Here is a 24,248-nt window from a genome sequence, read left to right as displayed (position 1 = left end):
ATTTGACACCATCGACCATCATTTACTTATTAAGAGACTGTCTTCCATTGGTATTTCTGACCAAGTTCTAAACTGGTTTAAAGCATACTTTCAAGATAGGTCAGCTAAAGTTTTCTTCAACAATTCATCATCAAGTAGCTATACAAACTCTTATGGTATCCCTCAAGGTTCAATTTTGTCCCTTCTTCTATTCAATATCTTTTTAGCATCACTTCTCACTTTAAGTCAATCGATTGGATTCTCCGCTTTTGCCTATGCAGATGACATCCAGCTTTTATATCCATTAAATACTGCGGACTCTAATGAGATAACAAATATAAACAATAAGTTAAAACAAATTAGTCAATGGCTAAAAGACAACATGCTGGCCCTGAATCCATCTAAATCTTCAATGATGTTTTTCCCATGGAAAAAGGATCTTACATTTTTATCACAAATACTCTTGGACAATTTCCCACTACAAAAAGTAACAACGACAAAAATATTGGGAGTATTATTGGACCATGAATTATCCTTCCATGATCAGATTAGCTCCGTAGTTAAAAACTGTTTTTACAAACTACGTCTCATTAGATCCTTAGCCAAAGTCTTAGAACCAAAAGCTCTTAACGTTCTGATTCATTCTTTGGTTATTTCCAGGCTGGATTACTGCAATACATTATACCATGGCATATCTCAGAAAGAAATAAGGTTACGAATTATACAAAATACTGCAATAAAAATTATTACTAACTCCAAAAAATACGATCATGTCACTCCCCTGTTACAAAAAGCACACTGGCTACCAATTTCACATAGAATAATCTATAAAATTGCACTGTTAACCTTCAAAACTCAACAAACCAACACACCAATATTTTTACATCGTTATTTGATACCATATTCCCCAGCCAGATCTTTAAGATCAATAGATCAGCATTTGCTGACCATCCAGTCTCTGAAAATAATAGGCACCAGAAGAGCTACAACTTTTTCTATCATAGCAGCCCAGCTATGGAACAAGTTACCAATTTATCTGCGTGGTGAAACTTCTTTAGAAAAATTTAAAAGCACATTAAAAAGCCACCTATACAAAGATGCATTCGAGTCATAAACAGGATAACTCTTTTATCAACAATCTCAGGTTCAAATATTTATATCTAACCAGATCTATTTATAGGTCACAACTTTTCCCTTTCATTTTTAGACCTTGTTTTATTGTAAAACATTTTTCATTACCCTCCTGAGGTTTTCCTTAAATGTTCTCTTTCTTTCTTTAATAATTGTAGTTCACTCCTTTTTCCTTATGTATCATTTATTAATTGTGTACATTGATTGTATGTTTGCCTGTTTAAATTGTTTTATTTTGTCCTCCCCCCAAAAATATTTTTATTGTTATATGCATTGAAAATATTTGATATTGCGTTTATATCAATATTTTAATAAACTTGAAACTTGACTCTGCACACAATGCAACACCACAGAAACAGTGACAAGTCCCCTAATACTGTGTAAAATATTAAGACAGTACATGTAAATTTGAAAAAACTGATACATAATTACCACTTTACAAATTAATAAATAGAAATAAAACAAATAATGAGAAATAAGAAAATACAATTTTATTGGACTAATCTATTTTTTAATTAGCTTTCAGAGGTCAAATCTTTCTTCAGGACAGTACAGTATACTCTGTTATTGTATCCTGTCCTGTTATTGTATCCTGTCCTGAACTGAGGAAAGGGGTTTAGTCCCCGCCAAATTGCCTTATTTCCATTTCCTATTAAATAAACTTTTATCAATACAGTTACAATACTACTTGATTCTACATAAAGCAACAACAAAAAAAAATTCTACCTTTTGTTGTTTCTGCTTTAATCTTCACACTCTCCTTTCTATACAGCATTTGTCCTCCTTCCCTTCCATGCAACATCTGCCCTCTCTCTTTGCCTCTTCTACCCAGCCTCTGCCCAACTACTGTCAACCCTCTCTCTGCCCCTTCCTTCCACTGTCCACCCTCTCTCTCTTCTATATGGCATCTTCCCTCTTTCTATGTCCCTTCAATAAACTGTATATCCTGAGCCCCTTCTCTCCTTTGTACATTATTCATTTCAGCTTCATGTCCTCTCCATTTTTCTGTCATTTCTCTCTTTTCTTTTCGTTCCTTCCTACTCCACCCCATGGTCTGGCATCTTTATTTCCTTCCCTTTCCTCCCCCCTGCCCTAGCATCTCTCTCCTCTCCTATCTCCCCCTCTCCCTCCATGCTCTGGCACCTCCTCTCCTTCCTTTCCCTCTGGTCTGGCATTTGTCTTCTTAGTTTCCTTTCCCTCCCCCATGCCATGGCATCTCTCTCCTCTCCTTCCACCTCCCCTCTCCCTCCATTATCTGGCATCTCCTCTCTTTCCTTTCTCTCCTTCCCTCCTTTTCCCTGGTCTGGCATCTGTCTCCTTCCCTCCTCCCCTTGCCCTTCCCTCCCTCGGGCTTGGCATCTCTCTTTCCACAACTCTCCATTCCCTGGTCTTCCTTCTCCCTCTTCACAACTGGGTGCAGAGGCAGCAGAATTTCTCTTCCCCCTTCCAAGCCATCAGCAGCGCAGATTTTACAACTCACTGCTCCTGCTTGCTTTGGACCTTCCTTGCTGCCGGGTCCCACCTACTTTCTGTTTCTGTGAAGGCAGGACCCGGCAGCGAGGAAGGCCCAAAGCAAGCAGGAGCTGCAAGTTGTAAGCTTCCCTCGCTACCTGCAAGCGACGTCACCCATGCTCTGACGCTCTAGCGTTGTGCTTTCCTCTCCTCTGAAACCGGAAGTCACGTCATGAGGGGGGAGGGAGGAGAAGGGAAGCCGGCAAGCACAGCATTTGAGCATGGGTGAAGTCGCTTGCAGGCAGCGAGGGATTCGAAGGGAGTGAGGGAAGCTTACAACTCGCTGCTCCTACAGGCTACAGCGGGAGATAGTGTTTTAACGCCGGCCCTGGAGCCATGGCCAATTTTGGGGGAGGCCACAGCCCATGTGGACCCCCCCCGTTCCGACGCCTATGATCCATAGCATGAGTAAAGTAAGGAAAAAGGTCAAGAGTGGAAAGCCAAAGAAAAATAGAATGACTTCAATTGCGCCTTAAAAGTCACAAAAGATTTTTTGATGTGGAGGTAGTAGGGTAACGGAGAAAGATGTAGTAGGGTAACGGAGAAAGAGGAATTCCTATGAAAATCGAGAAATAATTGCCGAAATGAAGGTGACAGTCAGTAACTGTTGCTGAGATGAACGTAATGTTCTTTGTGGTGAATATGGGACCAGAAAACTGTATAGGAAAGAAGGAAGACCACTAAATTGTATATGATGAGTGAGAATGTTGTATTTGAAAAGAATACGATAAGACACCAGAAAAATATGCTCTGAATTTTTTTTAATAGAGATAAGACATAAGCAGTGTATATAAAATAAATAATATTAATACGTTAATATCAATGAAGCACAATAAGAAAACATGCTTAAGAATAAAATTAATAACTAAAAAAGCAATTAAACAAATTAATAATTAATCAGTGAGTATCCAAAACTAAATTTTAAAATAAGACTTGAAGATTTTTTTTTTATAATTCTTTATTCATTTTTACAACTTACAAGTGTAGACAGAAATAACATTTAAATTTACAAACTTACACTTGAATTTCTATTACAATCATCTTAAATTAATGAAATTTCTCCCCCCCACACCCTTACCATATCATATGTAATTATGTGTATCTTACAATACATTCTTTTCTACTAATCCAAGCACTTAATGTAAGATCAAACCCCCCCACCCTCTCAGTGACAATTATGTAAACAAGGGAAAAGTGTTATTTACTCATTACAATAATCTGTTAATGGTCCCCAAACATCTTTAAATTTATTAAAATGTCCTTTCTGTATAGCTAATATTCTTTCCATCTTATATATATGACAAAGAATTCCACCAAAAATTTAAATTTAATCTACTCCAATTCTTCCAATTAAAAGTAATTTGTTGAATGGCAACTCCAGTCATAATTAACAAGAGCTTATTATTTTTTGAGGATATTTGACTCTTTGCCCTCATCGACATGCCAAATAAAACAGTATCATATGATAGGGCCACCGGATTTTCCAATAAATTATTTATTTGGCCCCATATTGATTTCCAAATATCCCAAATAAATGGACAATAGAATAATAAATGATCTAAAGTCCCAGCTTTGAGATTGAAGTGCCAACATCTATCAGACTTAGAGCTATCTAATTTATGTAAACGAACAGGGGTCCAAAATGCTCTATGTAAAAGAAAAAAACAAGTTTGTCTCATAGATGCAGACATTGCACATCTCATCCTCCAAGACCAAATTTGTGGCCATTGAGACGCCAAAATTTTATGCTTATCTCAATGCTCCAAATGTCTCTAAGACCATTTTTTGGTTTTTTATTTATAAATCCAGATATTAATTTGTACCACTGTGTGGCCTGATGTCCCAGGAAGTCCACGTGAAAGCATAAGAACTCTAAACTATATTGATTATTTAGATTTTTCCATTCAGGGAACCCCACCTGAATAGCCTGCTTCAGTTGCAACCATCTAACCTTTGTGAACTATTTAGACCATATTTATGTTGCAACTGTGAAAACTCAAGCAGTTTACCATTAGAAATAACATCTTCTAATACATTCCTGCCATCATCCAATGCTTCCAGATGACTTTATATCCGCCAATTTGAATCTTGGAGTTCAGCCATATAGTTTGATTTGTTTATTTATTAATTGGGGTAGGTGTTAGATTGCTCACATATCTTATTGTTTTCCATGTGTCTACAAGTAATCTATTTTCTTTATATACTCTAGGCATTTTGATACTAAGTACATGGCATAGTCGAAGAGGAAACATGAGGCGCCATTCCAACCAAAACCAATCTGGGATATTATCAACAGGCTCTGGGAGGATCCAATACATAACTTGGCGCATAATATAGGATTGATGATACCTATAAAAGTTGGGAAAATTTACCCCTCCTCTGTAATCGGTTTTTGTAGAGATACTAAAGCAATTCTAGCCTTTTTACCCTGCCAAATTTTGTTAGAATACAATTTAACTTTTTATAAAAGGACCCCTTAAAAAAAAACGGTAACATACCCATTTGATAACAAACCACAGGCAAAATCATCATTTTAATAGTTTGGACTCTCCCCCACCAAGACAGATGTAAAGAATTCCATTGCTCATACCTTCTGTAATAAAAATTACCTTCGGTAATAAAAAATTTTCATTCACTTTCATTGTTTCTTACAACATGTTTTCTATCCAAATGCCTAAATATTTTATTGCGTCCTCTTTCCACAGAAAGGGGAATGTTTCAAATAATCCTTTTGTACAATGGACATTAAGTGGAAGAACTTCTGATTTACTGCAATTTATCTTGTACCCTGAAAATTTTCCAAATTTCTCTATCAATTCTAATAAGCTTGGAATGTTGTTTCCGGATTTCTCAAATGAAGCAGTATATCATCCGCATAAGCGGAAACTTTATATTCCCGATCTGAATGAGGAATACCCTGTATCTCCTTCACTTGCTGAATAGCTAGTAACAAGGGTTCCAATACAATATCAAAAAGTAAAGGAGACAAAGGACAACCCTGTCTAACCCCTCTTTGCAGATTAAAACGCTCTGAGAAATTATTATTAATATATAATCTAGCAGCAGGGGAGCTATACAAAGTTTGGATCATTTGTATAAATCCTGAACCTATACCAAACCATTCCCATTGCTTGACACATGAAGGCCCATTCCACCCGATCAAAAGCCTTCTCTGCGTCTAAGGATACAGAAAAGGCAGGATCAATCATAGTTTTTGCTAAATTTAACATGTGAAAAGCTAATCTGGTGTTATTAAAGGAATGTCTCTGAGCAACAAATCCTGTTTGGTGCATACCAATGATAAAAGGGAGAGCCTTGGCCAAGCGTAAAGCCAATATTGTAGCTAGAAGTTTTCCATCTACATTAATTAAGGAAATAGGCCTGCGATTTGAAACCAATGTGGGATCTTTATTTGGCTTCAGCAAAACTATAGTAACAGATTCAGCCATAGTACCTGTGATACAACCATTAGTTAGCTGGACCTGATATAAATTTAACAGATAAGGTAATAGGATATTTTGAAATGATTTATAAAACTCTACTGTAAAACCATCACCACTTGGAGCGGATCCAACTCTAAGGGATTTCAAAGCTGCTTGCAATTCTTTTAGTGATATTGGCTTTTCTAAACTTTCTTTTATATGCTCAGGAATTTTTGGTCCCTTAATTAATTTTAAAAATTCTAAACCATCCTTTTCTTTATCTAAATAAGGATCAGAAGAATATAGGTCTTTGTAAAAATTTAAAAATTGTTTTAAAATCGGTCCAATTTGATATGTATTCCCTTTTTCATCTTTTATCACCACTACTTTTGTTTTTCATTTTTTTGCTTTTAGATAATTTGCCAATAATCTTCCCGCCTTATTTGAATTTGCATAATACAATGCCTGTTGAGAAAATAAGTCTTTTCTTATCATTTTAGAAGAAATCTCATTATATTTTCCTTTAGCTTTCAAGAGATCTTGTAATGTAGAGTATTCCCATTTGTCAATAAATTTTGATTCTAATATCTTTATATCCTGTTCCAAACTATAAAATTGTTTTTTAATTTGTTTTTTGATATGTGCCGAAAAAGAAATAATTTGACCTCTCATGGTTGCCTTAAAAGCATCCCAGAGCGTTTCCATAGAGATATCTTCCACATTATTAATTTGAAAATAATCAGTTCCACCAGCAATGCATTATCAAATCTCCATATATAAAGATATTAGAATCAAAATTGATTGACCAAGGTGATAATAGACCTATATGGAGATTTTATAATGCATTGCTGGTGGAATCAAGTTTTATTGAGGAAATACAGTTAAAAATAAATGATTATTTTCAAATTAATAATATCTCTATGGAAACGCATTGGGGAGCTGGTGGACTGGAGAGGGAGAGATGGGGAGAAAATGGATGGATGAACTTGGTGGAGAGGGAATTGGGGGAGATCATGGAGAAGAACTTCAGGGAGAGGGAGAGATGAACTTGGGAGAGATCGTAGAGAGGGGAGATGGAAGAAATAATGGATCTAAAACCAGAGGAGAGGGAGCGATATGGTGAACAATGGGATTTAAGGAGGGAAGGAACAGAAAGAGAGAGCAGCTGGACACAAGGGATGGTGGGAGGATAGAGATAATGGATAGGAGGGTAGTTGGGAAGAGAAAGGGAGAGCTGGAAGACCCTGGGGTGGTGGGGAAAGAGGGAGAGATGCTGGATGAAAAGGTAGTTGAAAAAATGAGAGATGGTGGATCTGGGAATGGTGGGGATCTGCAGCTGCGGGGATGGAGACAAAAAAGGAAAGATGCCAGATCTCCAGGAGAGGAAAGGGAAATGGAAGGAGAGGACAGAGATGGAAGATGGATGGTTAGCACGGAGTAAGAAGAAAGAAGGTGACCCTGGCAAGCGAGTTATCAGAAGACAACCAGAGCCTGGGACCAACATGATTTGACTAATGACAACAAAAAGGTAGAAAAAATAATTTTATTTTCTGCTTTGTGATTACAATGTGCTAGATTTGAAATGTGTATCCTGCCAGAGCTGCGAACGTGAGCTAGGATTTAACAGAGAGGAAAAGTCTTTTTTGTTTATTTTGTTTACACCACAGTGCCAGTGTGGATAGGAGAGGGCAAAGGAGGTGAAGAGGCTATAAAAGGGGTGAAGAGGCTATAAAATAAACCCACCAGGATGTTTGAGAAAAACACCCAATTGGGCAGGAAAATCAAATTGAAAAATCAATTCAATAGGCTGAATCAAATCAATTTTTTTTCCTGAATCGAGCAGCACTAGTTCACAGCACCACTCTATTAAAAAACTTAGTGTAAAACAGATCAGTTAGTAAAACCAAGCACTCACTAACCCTGTATGCTAAAGTAGCCATCACCAAAGAAGACATTCCAAGTTGGTACTTTATGTGTAAATATATTTATTGAACAATAATGGAAAAACAGTATACAATGAATCAAAACTTTTTCCTCCATACCATCACAGTTCCCAATCCCCCCCCCCACCCCACCCAGGCATCAGCAACCAGAACCAATAGAAAAAACAAACAATAAACATCTCAAGTATCCCAGAGTTGTCTACGAACATAGGAAGTAAAGGTCAAACTAAAAGAATACCAACATTGACGGAAGAGTCTACCTGTCTTGACTGACATGTCCACAATGTCTCTGGTACTTTAAGTAACAGGTATCCAGTAGTTCAAAAGGATCAAACATTGTGGTCCCATGACACTAAGGAAGGCTTAATGGGAGGTTTCAAAAGTAGCAAGCCTCACAAATTGAATTAAAAGCTATACAGAGATGGGCTTCTCTGCTACCTGATAACATCCAATTGAGTTGGTCTTCAGACCTGCTTCTGATATAGTAGAAGGTATTCAAGCAATTTTTGTGTGGTTATGATAAGCTTAGCATCCATACAACCTTACCCAAAGAATGGAAAAAAATCTATTATTTACCTAATAGTCAAAGACCATAAAACCAGTGCTCAAGATGTCTCAAATTACCGGCCTATAGCGAACATTCCTTTCTTAGCAGAGCTCACAGAAAAAATCATCTTCCGCCAAATTACAGATTTCATTGAAAGACCAATGTTCACCCGAACCAAACAGGATTTCATCAGCACTATTCTACTGAATTTTCTCTCATTAGCCTGACCACAAAAATTCTTTATCACCTCGATCACCACCAGTCAGTCTTACTTATCTCTCTGGATCTTTCCTCGGCCATTGACACAATTGATCACAAGCTCCTCTTATCTCGTCTTCAAGAAATCGGTATTACAGACCAAATCATGGACTTGTTCTCATCCTTTTTTTCAGCCCGTTCATCCAAAGTAATTTTCAACACAGCATCCTCAGAATCCTTCAAAAACAAGCATGGTATCCCACAGGGCTTGATTTTATCATCCTTACTCTTCAACATTTTCATGGCGCCTCTCTTAACATTAGGTCAATCTATTGGTTTTGCGGTGTTCACCTACGCCAACGACGTTCAGTTAATTCATCCTATCGATCTAAATAATCCTGCCGGAGATAGTTACCATCAATCAAAAACTGGAAAAAGGGAACTGCGGAAGAGATAGAGAGGGAAGACAACGCTGCTGAAGGAACTGGGGAAGAGAGAGTGGGGAGAAGACGCTGAAGGCCAATTGTCATCAAGCTCCTCCATTCTGACCTTGATGCCTGGGTGGAGTTTTGACAGGTAAAGATGAGGACACAGCTTGCAGGAATGGGGCAGGGACAGGAAAAGAACTTGCAGGGACGGGAAAATGAGTTCCCGTGGGGACAGGGAAAAATTTGTCCCTTTGTCATTCTTTAATCTGACGTTCCAGGCATATCCGATGCTTTTGATGGCACGCCAAAAAGTTTTTCATAGTGGAGTTCGCACCTTTAATATCCAAGTTTGTAAATAAGCACAACGTACAGGTGATATTCTGGTGGTCAGACCCTAGACACTGGATGTACCAAGTTTCAAGTTTATTAAAAATTTGATTGAACGCAAATCAGAATTTCTAAGCGTTTTACAATTTATAATAATAAAGGGAGACAAACTTAACAAATAATCACTTAACAAGATATGACTGACAGACAGGAAAGTTGGGAGAACTACAAATTAAAAGTAAAGTATACAAAAAGGGAAGACCACAGTAGGAATCCGCTAGGTGCATTTGACATCAAGGAAAACACAGCTGACACCAGGTCAAAGCACTCAATGGTGGGATGAGCTTGAGTACAAGGGAAGCCAAAAATTGTTGATACTCCTGGGAGAGTGGTAAAAGGCCTGAAAACGAAAAACACCAAAATCAGGTTAAAAAAACAAAAACAAAAAAACCCCAACAGAATCAGATGGGAAATTTAAAACAACTATGAGAAAAAAAATACAGGGAAGGCACAAAAATAAAAAACCCCAAAATCCCAAAATAGAAGTAAGCACATGCTGATAAAATGCTCTAAAGCAGGAGTGTCAATCTAAATCACATTAAGGGGCCGAAATCCAAAACACAGGCTAAGTCGCGGACCAAACCCCCACCCCCATAATAATACTAATTATAACACCATTTTTTCCATTCATTTTTCATATACACACACACAATATAATCTTAACAACGCATAATGGTAATGGTTAACCACAAAATTAAACTACACAAAACACACTGTATGCTTCTCAACATTTACTCCTACAAGAACACAGATAACCCCTTTGAAAATACGGGATCAAAAACTAAAAGTACTAATATATTTTTTAAAAAACACCCTAAGATTCAAGATTCTGCATGCAGTACAACCCCCATAGAAAAAGAAACAAATGCATTTCTTCCTGAGCAGTGCAAAAGACAGACATCAGATTAAAATGCTCAAAATTGACACAATTCAAATACTAACTTGAAAATAAAACCATTCCCCCTACCTTTGTTGTCTCCCTCCATGCTGTGCTTCCCTCCGGCGGGTGTCTAACCTCTTGGCCGGCTCCAACCTGGCTGGCCCGCAGTCCGATGCCCCCCGGTGTCATCTTGTGGCTGGCTCCCTCTTTCTCACAGCCGTAGTATGCATGGAGTCGTGTGCAGCGGCTCCTCGTGCGTCCTGCACCTGAACCAGAAGCCTTCTCTCTGACGTCGCAATGTCAGAGGGAATGCTTCTGGATGAGGTGTGGGACACGCGAGGAGCCGCTGCACGAAGCTCCGTGCACATTACGGCTGTTGAGGAGGAGGGAGCCGGCCAAAAGGTAAAACTGGGGGCATCAGGTCGCGGGCTGCATAAAACGACCAGGTGGGCCGGATTTGCCCCATGGGCCTTGAGTATGACACCTGTGCTCTAAAGCAATCTCTTAGTTCTGCGGAAAATGAAGAACTGCAGGTTTCACGAGAGACGTCATCAGGCAGGAAGGCACCTGCACGAGTGAAGTACAGGTAGTCAAAGTTCCAAAGTGACAGTACACTTTTTGACTATCCTTGCCTGGGTTCTGTGGATGACATCTCCCACAGGCCTGCTTGCCCTCAAGAGATTCAGATGATCACTCCTTGTGGCTTCTCCCGGTTCTCAATTTTGAAGGTGATCAACAGTGCAATTCCTGGACCTGTTGAGACCAATGTTGATGTCGATGGATTGGTCTTGTTACTGAAAAACCTATCTGTTTTTCTCTAGCACAAATTCTTCCTCTTTGACATCTAGTAACAGAGACTACAAGAAGGATCATGGTCAGATTCCAGGAACAAACATGAGTGGGCATCTTTAGTAGCACAAATCCTTCCTCTTTGACATCTAGTAACAGAGACTACAAGAAGGATCATGGTCAGATTCCAGGAACAAACATGAGTGGGCATCTTTAGTGGTGTCAAAAGATGTTTACAATATAACAGGATCCATATCCACTGGCAGGCAGTCTTCTTTTGGGGTATTTCTTCTGGACACAGTGAAATCAATGTCTCTATGGTGACAATAACAGAGCAAAAAACAAAGGGATAAAAATGAGGAAAAAAAACCCCAACAAATAAGAGTGGAAACCACCTCTCAATATAGGGATGACAAAGGAATATAAAAAATAAAATATTTATTGTAAAGAATAAAATAGTAATCCACAGGTTTAAAAATGTCAGATTATGCAGAAGTGATATACAGATAAAGGCCAAATGGTCCATCCAGTCTTCCCATCCACAGCATCCACTATCTCCTCCTCTCCATAAGAGATCCCATGGGTCTTTCCCATACTTTGTTGAATTCAGACACAGTGTGTCTCCACCACCTCTTCCGAGAGGTGGTGGAGACAGACTCTAGCTGAGAGATTGAGGCCTAAAAGCAGCTTACACTTCAGTAACAAGAAATAAAACAAAACAACAAAAAAATAAAACAAAGAAAAACCTGAATAAAGAAATATTGGCTACTCACCAAAAGACAAACATAACAGTGACAGGATTTACAGATTCAAAAGAAATGACAAAAAAAAAACCCCTAAGGTGCAGAGGCAGCTATAACAGAAAACAGGTTTGTGGAAAAGTTAGAGTGAGGAGGTCCCGTGTGACAGCAGCAGGCAGGTGGGAGCAGGCATGCATATATGTGCAGCGAGTCTATCCAAAGGCTTCTAGAAAAGGACCTGGGATACTGTTTCTCACACTAGGCTTTGTTTGTGACACCAGTCATAGGCAAGGATTTTTATAGTCCTCCTTGACCTCTGAGAAAAAATTAACTCCTTCATTAGAATAGTAAATTGGCATATCAATACGCTATTCTAAAATATACACAACAAGCAATACATTTTTAAAGGCATACCTTGTTCTTTTCTTGACCAGGTTCACCTGCAAAGTGTGGTCCGTTCTGGGCAAGCTGAATGCTAGTACTATATGTATCTCTGTGACTGTCTCCAAACCAAGAGAAAGGCATGCATGTTGGGACAGGAGAATCGGAGTCTGTTGGAGATTGATTTGTGTCAACGTCCTCCAACAATTCACGTGAGCCTCTGAAATTAGGATAAGTTTACTATTATCTTTTCTACAATAGTTGCAAACAAACAAGAGGATTACTGAATTCACTTGCCAAAATCTTACTTTTAGCTTACTTTTAATTAAACTTCAGAATGGAGCAAGCTTATTGCCCTGAGGGTAACACAGGAACATGCAACTATTTTGGGGCCATCCCTCTGAATATGGACTGTTGTGTCCTCCATATCCCCACTACCGCCTCTTTCCATAGCCCCTCATCTTTATCTCTCCATCCTCTTGTCTTCAATTTCCACTACTTCCATCCAGTTTCTCCCTCTAAAGCTTGTCTCTGGCATTTTCACCTCTCTCTCTGACTTTTGCCTTCCACTGCTCTCATCAGATCTCTGCCTTGTTCTTTGTTTCTGTGCTTCCTGCTTCTCCCTAATATTCCTTTATAGATTCCACCTCAATCCTACGTGTCTCTTTCTTCCCTCAACTATTGCTTTCACCCTACCCTTTATTCTAGCTTTTTTACCAGCCTGACTCAGATTCTTCTGCTTGTTCTCCACCCTCTTTAACCAATGTAAGCATGAAGTGAAGCAGTCAGCCCTAAGAACTACTTATGCCTCTAGAACAGTGGTCTCAAACTCAAACCCTTTGCAGGGCCACATTTTGGATTTGTAGGTACTTGAAGGGCCGCAGAAAAATTAGTTAATGTCTTATTAAAGAAATGACAATTTTGCATGAGGTAAAACTCTTTATAGTTCATAAATCTTTCCTTTTGTCTAAGTCTTAATAATAATATTGTAACTTGTAGCTAAAGAGACATATGATCAAGAAACTGTTTTATTTTATTTTTGTGATTATGATAAACATACCGAGGGCCTCAAAATAGTACCTGGCGGGCCGCATATGGCCCCCGGGCCGCAAGTTTGAGACCACTGCTCTAGAAGGTATAAGAACTCTCTTGGTTGTTCTAGGCATAGAAGAAAATTCTAAAGAAGAAAACAATGCATTTATTAAAACCAGATATCCAACAATGAAGAAATTAGGTCCTTACCTGCTAATTTTCTGTTAGACTCTCTAGACCAGTGGTCTCAAACTCAAACCCTTTGCAGGGCCACATTTTGGGATTTGTAGGTACTTGGAGGGCCTCAGAAAAAAATAGTTAATGTCTTATTAAAGAAATGACAATTTTGCATGAGGTAAAACTCATTCTAGTTTATAAATCTTACTTTTGGCTAAGTCTTAATAATAATATTGTAATTTATAGCTAAAGATACATATGATCAAGAAACTGTTTTATTGTTCTTTTGTGATTTTGATAAACATACCAAGGGCCTCAAAATAGTACCTGGCGGGCCGCGAGTTTGAGACCACTGCTCTAGACCGATACAGTTTCACTGATGGGTAATAGCTCATCATGGCCAGCAGGTGGAGACCGAGACCAAACTCTTGGTTATAGTAATTAATAGCTGACCCTCTCACTATCCATCAGTCTGCCGAATAGCCAAGCAGAACGAAGGAAAAACTTAAACAGAAAACAAGAACAACGCTCCAACAGGAGCAACAACTACTATACATGAATACTGTTGGAAAATGCAGAGAACAGACCCTTGCAGAGAAAATGTTCCCACAGCTTGCCAGCTACGCCAGTCGAGCCACAGCCACTATTCTTAGATCTCCCCGGTCCTAGAAAAATACTAGAACCTGTAGAAAAAGCAAAAGCTTCACGTGCAAAACCCGTAAGACCAAACGACAACAAATAGGGTGGGGTGCTGTACCGGTCTAGAGAGTCTCTAGACCGGTACAGCATCACTGATGGGACGTACCAAAGCAGTACCCACTGAACACCATGTCCCGACGTGCCTGAACGCCACACGGTAGTGTCAAACAAAAGAACTGCAGATAAGACCAAACCGCAGCTCCACAGATATACTGTATACTGAAGGCACAAGAGGAGACTCAGCCCAAGAAGCGACAGGCTCCTCAATCCACTGCACAATGGAAACTGTGGAAGCATCAGCCACCCAATGAGAACCCGCTATGAGGACAAAGAGAGAATCTGACTTCCGAAAACCTGCGATCCACTGAATATAAGTGCACTGAACCCAACAGACATTCAACTTGCGCAAATGCTTCTGCTCCTAAGAACCCTCCCGACTTCCCAAAACTGGGAGGACAACTGACTGACATGAAAAGGTGACACCACCTTTGGCAGAAAAGAAGGGACAGACCGCAACACAACCCACTCCCTAGAAACATTCCAGGAAGGGAGGCCTACAAGAGAAAACCTGCAGCACAGAAACACACCTTGCAGCAGTAAGAGCCACTAAAAATACCGTTTTAAGAGATAGGTCCTTCAAAGAGCAGGAACCTTAGGGCTCATAAGGAGGGTGCACAAGCCCGGATAGGACCAGATTGAGATCCCAAGACAGGACAGATGGACGTACGGGAGGCCTGAGCCATTTGGCTGTCCACAAAAAGCGAATTACATACGGAAGAGATGTTAAACGCTGACCCCATAGCAACCCTCAAAAAGCAGACAAGGTCGCAAGCTGAACCCAGAGAGAAGACCAAGCCAGGCCCCTGTCCAGACGATCTTGCAAAAAACTCCAAGATGTTAGGCAAAGAAGCATGAAAGGAAACCACTCCACGCGCAGATTATCACTCCTCAAAAACACGCCAAACGCGCACATAAGCCTGAGAAGTGGAAAACCTCCAGGACTCTCTTACCTTGGCGTTCCCTTTCAAGAGCCAAGCTGTATAACAAAAGGGAACCGGATCGAATATTGGAATGGGGCCCCGAGACAGAGGCTCTGCCACAAGACGACGAACCAGAGCCGTGTACCACAGACACCTGGGCCAGTCCAAGGCCACCAGAATCATGAGACCAGGAAGCCAAGCAATGGAAAGAACTCAGCCCACTAAAGGCCTTGGAGGGCACACGTATAGAAGGCCCGCCACCATCCCTGCTTGTACCAGAGCATCCAGCCCCTCGGCCTGAACATCCCTGCAACAACTGAAGAAGCGGGGCATTGTGGCATTGATGCTCGTGGCGATAAGGTCCATGAGGGGCTGGCCCCAAGTCTGCACTACTAACTCCAAGGCCGCAGAACTTAGATACCACTCTCTGGGATCTAGCACGTGACGCCTGGGGAAGACCACCTGAACATTCTCCACTCCTGCTATGTAGTAAGCCGAGAAGTCCAGAAGATGAGACTCTACCCAGACCATGAGCAGAGCTGCCTCCTGCGCCACCAGACAACTTCTGGGTCCCCCTTGGCTATTGACATAAGCCACCACCTTGGTATTATCCGAGAGAACCCAAACAGACTTGCCCGTCAATAAGGACTAGAATGCTAGCAATGCCAGACAGATTTCTCTGGGCTCCAGAAGATTGATCTACCAAGACGCCTCCTCTGGAGACCAGCCACCCCAATTAGAGCAACCTAGACACTTAACTCCCCAACCGAGGAGACTGGCATCCATGAGAAGCACCATCCACTGAGGCTGAACCAGACTCAGCCCCTGCAACAGATGGGAGGATTGTAACCACCAACGGAGATTGCGACAAGCTATCCCCCAAAGAGGAACAGGGAAAACCAGACTGTGCCTCTGGGGCGACCAATGCCGAAGCAAAGCATACTGAAGCGGACACATGTGTGCCCACACCCCACTCACATCCAGGGAAGCCCCATAAACTACATCCAGGGAAGACCTGGAGAAAAAACCTGTGCCTGAGGACACCGGGAAGCCACGAGAAGGCGAATTTGCTAGTCTAACTTGCTCACTCTGGCCTCTCGGAGAAAAACCTTCCCCAAGGAGGGGTCACACAGAATCTCAAGGTACTCCAGACGCTGAGACGGAGCCAACCGGCTTTTGGACAGGTTGCTAACCCATCCCAGCGACTATAGGAACTCCACCACCCGAGCAGTAACCCAGGAGCTCTCCTGGAAAGACTGTGCTCGAAACAACCAGTCTAGATAAGGATGCCCTCCTTGTGCAAGGCCACTAAGACCACCATGAACTTGGTGAAGGTCTGCGGGGCCATGGCCAGACCAAAATGAAGCATACAAAACCGATAGTGCCATCCCAAGATCGCAAAGTGAAGGAACCGCTGATCGGAGGCCCGGATCAGAACATGCAAGTAGGCCTCCGTCAGATCGAAAGAAATCAGATACTCCACTGGCTGAACAGCCAGAATGACAGATCTGAGAGTCTCCATGCGAAAAGATGGAACTCAGAGAGCCCTGTCGACCCTCTTCAGATCTAGGAGGGACCAAAAAAACTCCTCTTTTTGGGAACACCGAAAAAAAAAAAATCGAGTACCTGCCGGTGCACCACTCTGGAGGGGGCACTGAAACAACAGCTTTGAGATCTAGCGATCTTTGAAGTGTCTGAAAAACCTGCTTCTTCCACACCGCCTGACAAGGAGTAGCAAGAAAATGTTCAGGCAACAAGCGGGAAAACTCCAGAACATAGCCATCCTGAATCACTTCCAGGATCCACTGATCCGACGTGATCTCTGCCCACATCGGGAAAAAACTCTCGCTAGCAGGTGCCGGCAAGGAGTCATTGGGCGGGACTGGCGACAGAGGGGCCAGTGAAGGAATCACATCCCAGCTGACGAGCCCCCGAAAGGACTGCATGTGCAGAAAGAAGCGACCCCGGGACGCTCCAGAGGTTGGGAAGGAAGCAGTACCTCGACCAGGGCGAAATCTGCGTAACTCACACAAACGCCCCCGAGCAGAGCCACCCCACGCAGACGGATGGGCATGGTCGTCAAGCATGCAGGACACTGGAGAGTTTGTCAAGGTCTGAACCAATTTGTCCAAAACCTCTCCAAACCAAAATATTCCCAAAAGGGGGAGCGTCAAGATGGCAGCGGCGTGTGAGCTGAGAGTAAGATGCAGTCAAGATCTGGCAACAGCAGGAGTTCCCATCCTCATTACCTGCTGTTCGATCGCTGTATTTTCTCAGCGCTGCAGTTATGCCGCACACGAAGAAGGAGGTGATTAGAGCCATACCCTCGCCGGCTCTAGCTTCCACCCCAGTCCAGCAGACGGTCGATCGCTTCTTTGCAGCCCACCCAACGACGACACAAGTATTCAGAGATTCGAACAGCCCGGCGTTGGATGTAGGTTTGGGAGAGCCTATCGCCTTTTCAGGCCTTGAAACATCGCTTTCACCTCCGCCCTCCCTTAGCCCTCCGTATCCAGCTGTAACCAGGGCTCTGGGGCAGGAGACTCGTGATTCAGGAAGTGGATGCACGGGGTCTCCCAGCGAGGGCACAGCGCCAACGGCAGAACAGCTGATGGCTACAATCAAGAGGGCTGAAGGTGTATCAGCTCCCACGGAGGCTTCCTTGAACAATATCTGGCAGCTGCTCCAACGAATGGAAACTAAAATGTCCAAATCCACAGAAGAGGTAACTAATATTACAACTAAGCTGGATAGTTTAACTGAGACTGTGGATTCGATGAAAATGGAGATTTCTGTCAAGACCAGGCAACACAAGAAGAGATACTACAATTGCAGCACTTTAAAGTAGCTACAATTAAGGATAATACCTTAATTCATAGGAAACTTGAACAGATAGAAAATTATAATCGGCGGTTAAATCTTCGCTTCCTGAATTTTCCTCTTGCTCCAGGTGTTTCACCTACTGATTTTCTTAAGAGATACTTAACTGAGAATTTAAAAATACCTCTAAACAATATTCCTCCAATTCCTCTTCTTCTTCTTTTTCTCTTCAACAGGATAGCCATTCATCAATACCACAGGTAACTCTCAGAAATAGATTTCAGATCTTACAGGATGGAACCACCGAGGAAATAGCAGAAGAGACTCATAAGGATACCTAGCTCACAACGTCAAATCCAGAGCACGCAGACCGGCCCCCTCGGAAGGAACGAAGAGTAGTAGTCATTGGTGACTCCATGCTAAGGGGCACCGAGGGACCAATTTGCAGACCTAATTTGCATTCAAGAGAGGTCTGCTGTCTCCCTGGAGCCAGGATCCAGGATATTACCACTAGCTTAGACAAAATTCTAAAACCTAATGATCATTTTCCCATGTTTCTCATCCATGTAGGCACAAACGACACTGCTAGGAATGCCACAGAGAACATCCCCAGATATTTTGGAGCGCTGGGAAAGAAGTTGAAGCAGATAGGAGCACAGGTGGTCTTTTCATCAATTCTTCCAGTAAGAAATAAAGGCAGAGCTAGAGAAGAGCATATTCAACGGACTAACGAATGGCTCCGAGAATGGTGCATAGAAATGAACTTTGGATTCCTAAACCACGGCGAGACGCTCCAGGGACTACAAGGACCAGACGGACTCCACCTAACCAGAAGAGGTAGAAACGTATTTGGACATCGATTGGCCCGCCTATTCCATAGGGCTTTAAACTAGGTAAGCTGGGGGAGGGTACATACTTATATCCCAGAGCAGTAAGAAACCACCCTGAGGAGGCAAGTCGCACTCACACTACCAAGTCTAAGGTAGTGATATCCACAATAATTCAGGGAGAAATATCACTGATAATTTAGGAGCCACACTAGCTCGTAAAGGAATCTCTTCACAGATATGGAGGGCTATGTATGTTAATGCACACAGCTTGGGCAATAAAATTCTAGCATTAGAGACTGAGATAACAAACGCCGATCTTGACGTGATAGCGATATCTGAAACCTGGTTCATGGAATCGCATGGGTGGGATATGGTTATACCAGGGTACAACCTACTTCGTTGCGACCGAGAGGGTAAATTGGGAGGAGTAGCGCTATACACTAAGGAAAGCATCAAAACCACCAGAATCACAGATGTTAGATACACCGGGGAATCCCTCTGGGTGAACCTGGCCAGAGGGAATGAAAAATGCCTATACCTTGGGGTGATATATAGACCTCCCAGGCAACAGGAGGACAAAGACATGGAATTAATCGAGGACATAGAGAACATCACACTGCGCGGGGACACAGTAATGCTAGGAGACTTCAACATGCCAGATGCAGATTGGAACACACTCTCCGCGACTACGGGTAGCAGCAAAAGAATATTAACCTCCATAAAGGGTGCACGTCTCAAGCAATTGGTATTGGAGCCCACCAGGGACCAGGCGTTACTAGACCTAGTTCTCACCAACGGAGATAGCGTCACGGAAGTCTCAGTAGGAGACACACTGGCCTCCAGCGACCATAATATAGTATGGCTCAACCTCAAGAAAGGTTTCCCTAAGACAAACACAGCAACAAGGGTTCTCAACTTTAGAGGCACAGACTTCAACCGCATGGGAGATTTTGTCCATCAGGAGCTACATAAACAAGCAATATCTGACAATGTGGAGGATATGTGGTCGTCTCTGAAGTCCATCCTAAACGAAGCAACAGACCGATACATAAAGACAGTAAGTAAACGCAGGAGAAACAAAAGACCCCAATGGTTCAGTAAAGAAATTTCAGACCTAGTTAAACAGAAAAAAGACGCATTTATCACCTACAAACATTTAGGCAGAGAGGGGGCGAAAGAGGACTATCTAGACAGATCTAAAGCTGTCAAAACAGCAGTCAGAGAAGCCAAACTCCGAATGGAGGAAGAGCTAGCACGGAAAATTAAGAAAGGGGATAAATCTTTCTTCAGCTATATTAGTGACAGGAAAAGAAACAAAGATGGGATAGTATGCCTGAAGCAATCGGACGGTAACTTTGCGGAATCTGATTCTGAGAAGGCAGAACTACTAAACAAATACTTCTGTTCAGTGTTCACCCGCGAAGCGCCAGGAGCTGGTCCACAGCTGCAGACGGGAGATAACCAGAAAGACCCGTTTCAAGATTTTGAATTTACGCCCAGTAGCGTCTATGACGAACTATCAAGACTCAAAGTAAACAAAGCCATGGGACCGGATAACCTACACCCCAGAATGCTCAGGGAGTTAAGGGAAGTCCTGGCAGAACCATTATCTGTTCTTTTCAATCTTTCCCTAAGCACAGGAAGGGTCCCCTTGGACTGGAAAACCGCCAACGTAATCCCACTCCACAAAAAGGGCTGCAGGACAGAGACAGCAAACTACAGACCAGTGAGTCTCACGTCTATAGTGTGTAAACTCATGGAAACACTGATCAAACAGAATCTTGACACAATCCTAGACGAAGAAAAACTGCGTGATCCACACCAACACGGGTTCACCCAGGGTAGATCCTGCCAATCTAATCTGATTAGCTTTTTTGACTGGGTTACTAGACAACTGGACGCCAAAGAGTCACTGGACGTGGTATATTTGGACTTCAGTAAAGCATTTGATAGTGTCCCTCATTGAAGATTACTGAACAAGCTGAAATCGATAGGATTAGGAGACACTCTAACTACATGGGTTGGGGATTGGCTGAGCGGTAGACTTCAGAAGGTGGTGGTGAACGGTACCCCATCCGAAGCATCGGACGTGATCAGTGGAGTGCCGCAGGGCTCGGTCCTGGGCCCGATTCTATTTAACTTATTCATAAGAGATATGACGCAAGGACTTAGAGGAAGGGTATCACTGTTCGCCGACGACGCCAAACTTTGCAACATAGTAGGCAAAAGCTTATTACCTGATAATATGACACATGACCTACTGTTGCTGGAACAATGGTCAACTACTTGGCAGCTAGGCTTCAATGCTAAAAAATGCAAGATAATGCACCTGGGTAAGAGAAACCCGCGTTGAACTTATGTACTAAATGGTGAGACCTTGGTTAGGACCATGGAGGAACGCGACCTAGGGGTGATCATTAGTGAGGACATGAAGGTTGCCAATCAAGTGGAGAAGGCTTCCTCCAGGGCAAGACAAATGATGGGGTGTATCCGCAGAGGTTTCGTTAGCAGGAGACCTGAAGTTATGATGCCATTGTATAGAGCCATGGTGAGGCCTCACTTGGAGTACTGTGTTCAGTTTTGGAGACCACACTACCGAAAGGACGTGCTGAGGATCGAGTCGGTTCAGTGAACGGCCACCAGGATGGTCTTGGGGCTGAAGGATCTCACGTATGAAGAAAGATTTAAAAAATTGCGGCTGTACTCACTTGAGGAAAGAAGAGAACGGGGAGATATGATTGAAACATATAAGTACATCACGGGACGCATCGAGTCAGAAGATGATATCTTCTGGCTCATGGGACTCTCGACCACCAGAGGGCATCCGCTGAAGATCAGGGGAGGGAAGTTTCAGGGCGACTCCAGGAAGTACTTCTTCACCGAAAGAGTAGTGGATCATTGGAACAGACTCCCACTCCAGGTGATAAAGGCCAGCAGCGTGACGGATTTTAAGAGAAAATGGGATACTCACGTGGGATCTTTAAGGGAGTAAATTCAGGGGAGGGGATACTTGGAATGGGCAGACTTGGTGGGCTATAGCCCTTTTCTGCTGCTTTTTTCTATGTTTCTATGTTAATAAAATCTACTATTTGCCAAACAGAAAGGCCTCACGAAAGGAATCAGGAAAAAAGACCTTTACTACTTGATCAAACTTTAACAGCTGACACGGAGAGAGCTACTCTGTTGATGTCTTTTGTTTTTGAACAGGACACAAATATGATCTTGAAATTATATTTCAATAATTTTCAGAAATTATTTGGAGGTCAGAAAATATGGTTGTATCCTGATGTTTCTAAAACTACTCAGGAGCAAAGAAAGGATTTTCTTTCACTACGTCAAGAGACAATTAAGTTAGGAGCTACATTTCTTCTTGCATATCCCTGTAAGTGCCTGGTCAGGTCCTTGTGTGCTAAATATATATTTTACTCACCAGAACACTTGAAGCAGTTTCTAGATATCAAAAAAATCATCAAGGAATGATTGGAAAAGGAGACTTTTTAGAATAATAGTCGTTGGTTCACACTAAGCCTTTTCTCCAAATGATTATGTATTAAATTTCTCCTTATTATATATGTTGACTACCCCTATTATCACTATGGTCTAAGAAAAGAGATTAGATTTGAACATACTATAAGAATTTTCATTTTGAATGATTTTCCTTCTCTGTGTTTCACTCAGGAAGATGTATTGTTGTGAATTTTATTTCAAAAGTTATAAATTTAAAAAAAAAAAAAAAAAAAAAAAAAAAAAAATCCCCAAAAGGGAAATTTTGTCAAGTCTTAGATACCGCATCAGCCGCCCAAGCAAGGCATCCGAGAGATAAGAGGCAGCCATATCAAGTTAGGCTACTTCCTGATCCACCAAGGACCAGGCATCAGACTCAGTCAAGAACACATTCAGCCCACTGAAACAGGCCCGAGCCATCAGACCACTACAAAACACCGCCTGTAGCGCCAAGGGAAAAACATCAAAACTCTGCTTCAGAAGAGACTCTAGCCCATGTTCCTCAGAGTCCCAATAAGGCTGATCCGCCCTCAACGGGCACAGCATGCCGCTTTGCAAAGGCAGCAACCACTGCGTCCACCACTGGCAACTTCAAGGCATTCCTATCCCCCTCCGGGATGGGAAACGACCTGCGAAGGAAGTGGTGGGACCATTGGATGACCATGGAATAAAAGGAGTGCTAAAGGAGGACAAAGCAATCACCGACAAACTGAACATATTTTTTGCGTCTGTATTTACCAAAGAGGATATACACAGCATACCGGAACCCATCAGGCTATATGCTGGAAACGAAGACAGAAAACTGATGGGGTTGACAGTCAGTCTAGAAGAGGTATGCAGGCAGATCGATAGGCTTAAGAGCGATAAATCCCCGGGACCAGATGCCATCCATCCGAGGGTCATCAAGGAACTGAAAGGGACTATAGCTGAACTGCTTCAACTAATAGGCAATATGTCGATCAAATCGGGAAAGATTCCGGAAGACTGGAAGGAGGCGAATGTTACGCCGATCTTCAAAAAAAGGTTTGAGGGAAGATCTGGGAAACTACAGACCGGTGAGTCTGACCTCAGTACCAGGCTAATGGTAGAGGTGCTGATAAAGGACCGCATCATTGATCACCTTGACGGACACGGTCTGTTGAGGACCAGCCAGCACGGTTTCAGCAAAGGAAGATCTTGTTTGACGAACTTGCTAAAGATAGACAACTTGCTGTAAACAGGCAGATAGACAAGGGCGACCCGGTCAACATTGTATATCCGGATTTTCAGAAGGCGTTCAACAAGGTTCCACATGACGACTACTTCGGAAAATTGCGAGCCATGGAATCGAGGGTGAAATACGTGGATTAAAAACTGGCTGGAGCATAGGAAACAGAGTGGGGGTAAATGGACAATACTCAGACTAGAAGAGCGTCACCAGTTGGGTGCTGCAGGGCTCGGTGCTTGGACCCATGCTCTTCAACATTTTTATAAATGATCTGGACATTGGTACGACGAGTGAAGTGATTAAATTTGCAGATGATATGAAGTTATTCAGAGTAGTGAAGACTCAGGGGGATTGAGAAGATCTGCAACGTGACATAATCAAGCTCATAAGAACATAAGCAATGCCTCTGCTGGGTCAGACCTGAGGTCCATCTTGCCCAGCAGTCCGCTCACACGGCGGCCCAACAGGTCAAGGACCTGAGCAGTAATCCTCTATTTATACCCTCCTATTCCCTTTTCCAGTAGGAAAATGTCCAAACCTCTCTTAAATCCCAGTACTGTATTCTGCCCTATAACGTCCTCTGGAAGCGCATTCCAAGTGTCCACCACACGTTGGGTAAAGAAGAACTTCCTGGCATTTGTATTGAATCTGTCCCCTTTCAA

General features: G+C 42.3%; 1 protein-coding gene across 2 annotated transcripts in view; it reads right to left on the bottom strand.

The window, feature by feature from the left end:
• LOC117360784 (neurabin-1-like) overlaps positions 1-24,248 on the bottom strand; it is a 162,512-nt gene that overhangs the window by 13,272 nt on the left and 124,992 nt on the right. The window contains exons 16-17 of one of the 2 annotated variants that reach the window (XM_033945130.1): positions 12,371-12,557; positions 8,132-9,887 (exon numbers count right to left, since the gene is read on the bottom strand). In XM_033945130.1, the coding sequence (XP_033801021.1) occupies positions 9,816-9,887; positions 12,371-12,557 (259 nt within the window). In that variant the 3' untranslated portion in view covers positions 8,132-9,815. Of the gene's footprint in view, positions 1-8,131; positions 9,888-12,370; positions 12,558-24,248 lie in introns of those variants that run through there. The other variant, XM_033945129.1, reaches the window with a different exon arrangement.

The sequence above is a fragment of the Geotrypetes seraphini genome, chromosome 5 (genome assembly GCF_902459505.1).
Source record: "Geotrypetes seraphini chromosome 5, aGeoSer1.1, whole genome shotgun sequence".
NCBI lineage: Eukaryota > Metazoa > Chordata > Amphibia > Gymnophiona > Dermophiidae > Geotrypetes > Geotrypetes seraphini.
Note: the sequence above shows the minus strand (reverse complement) of the source record. Positions and strands in the feature narration are given on the sequence as shown.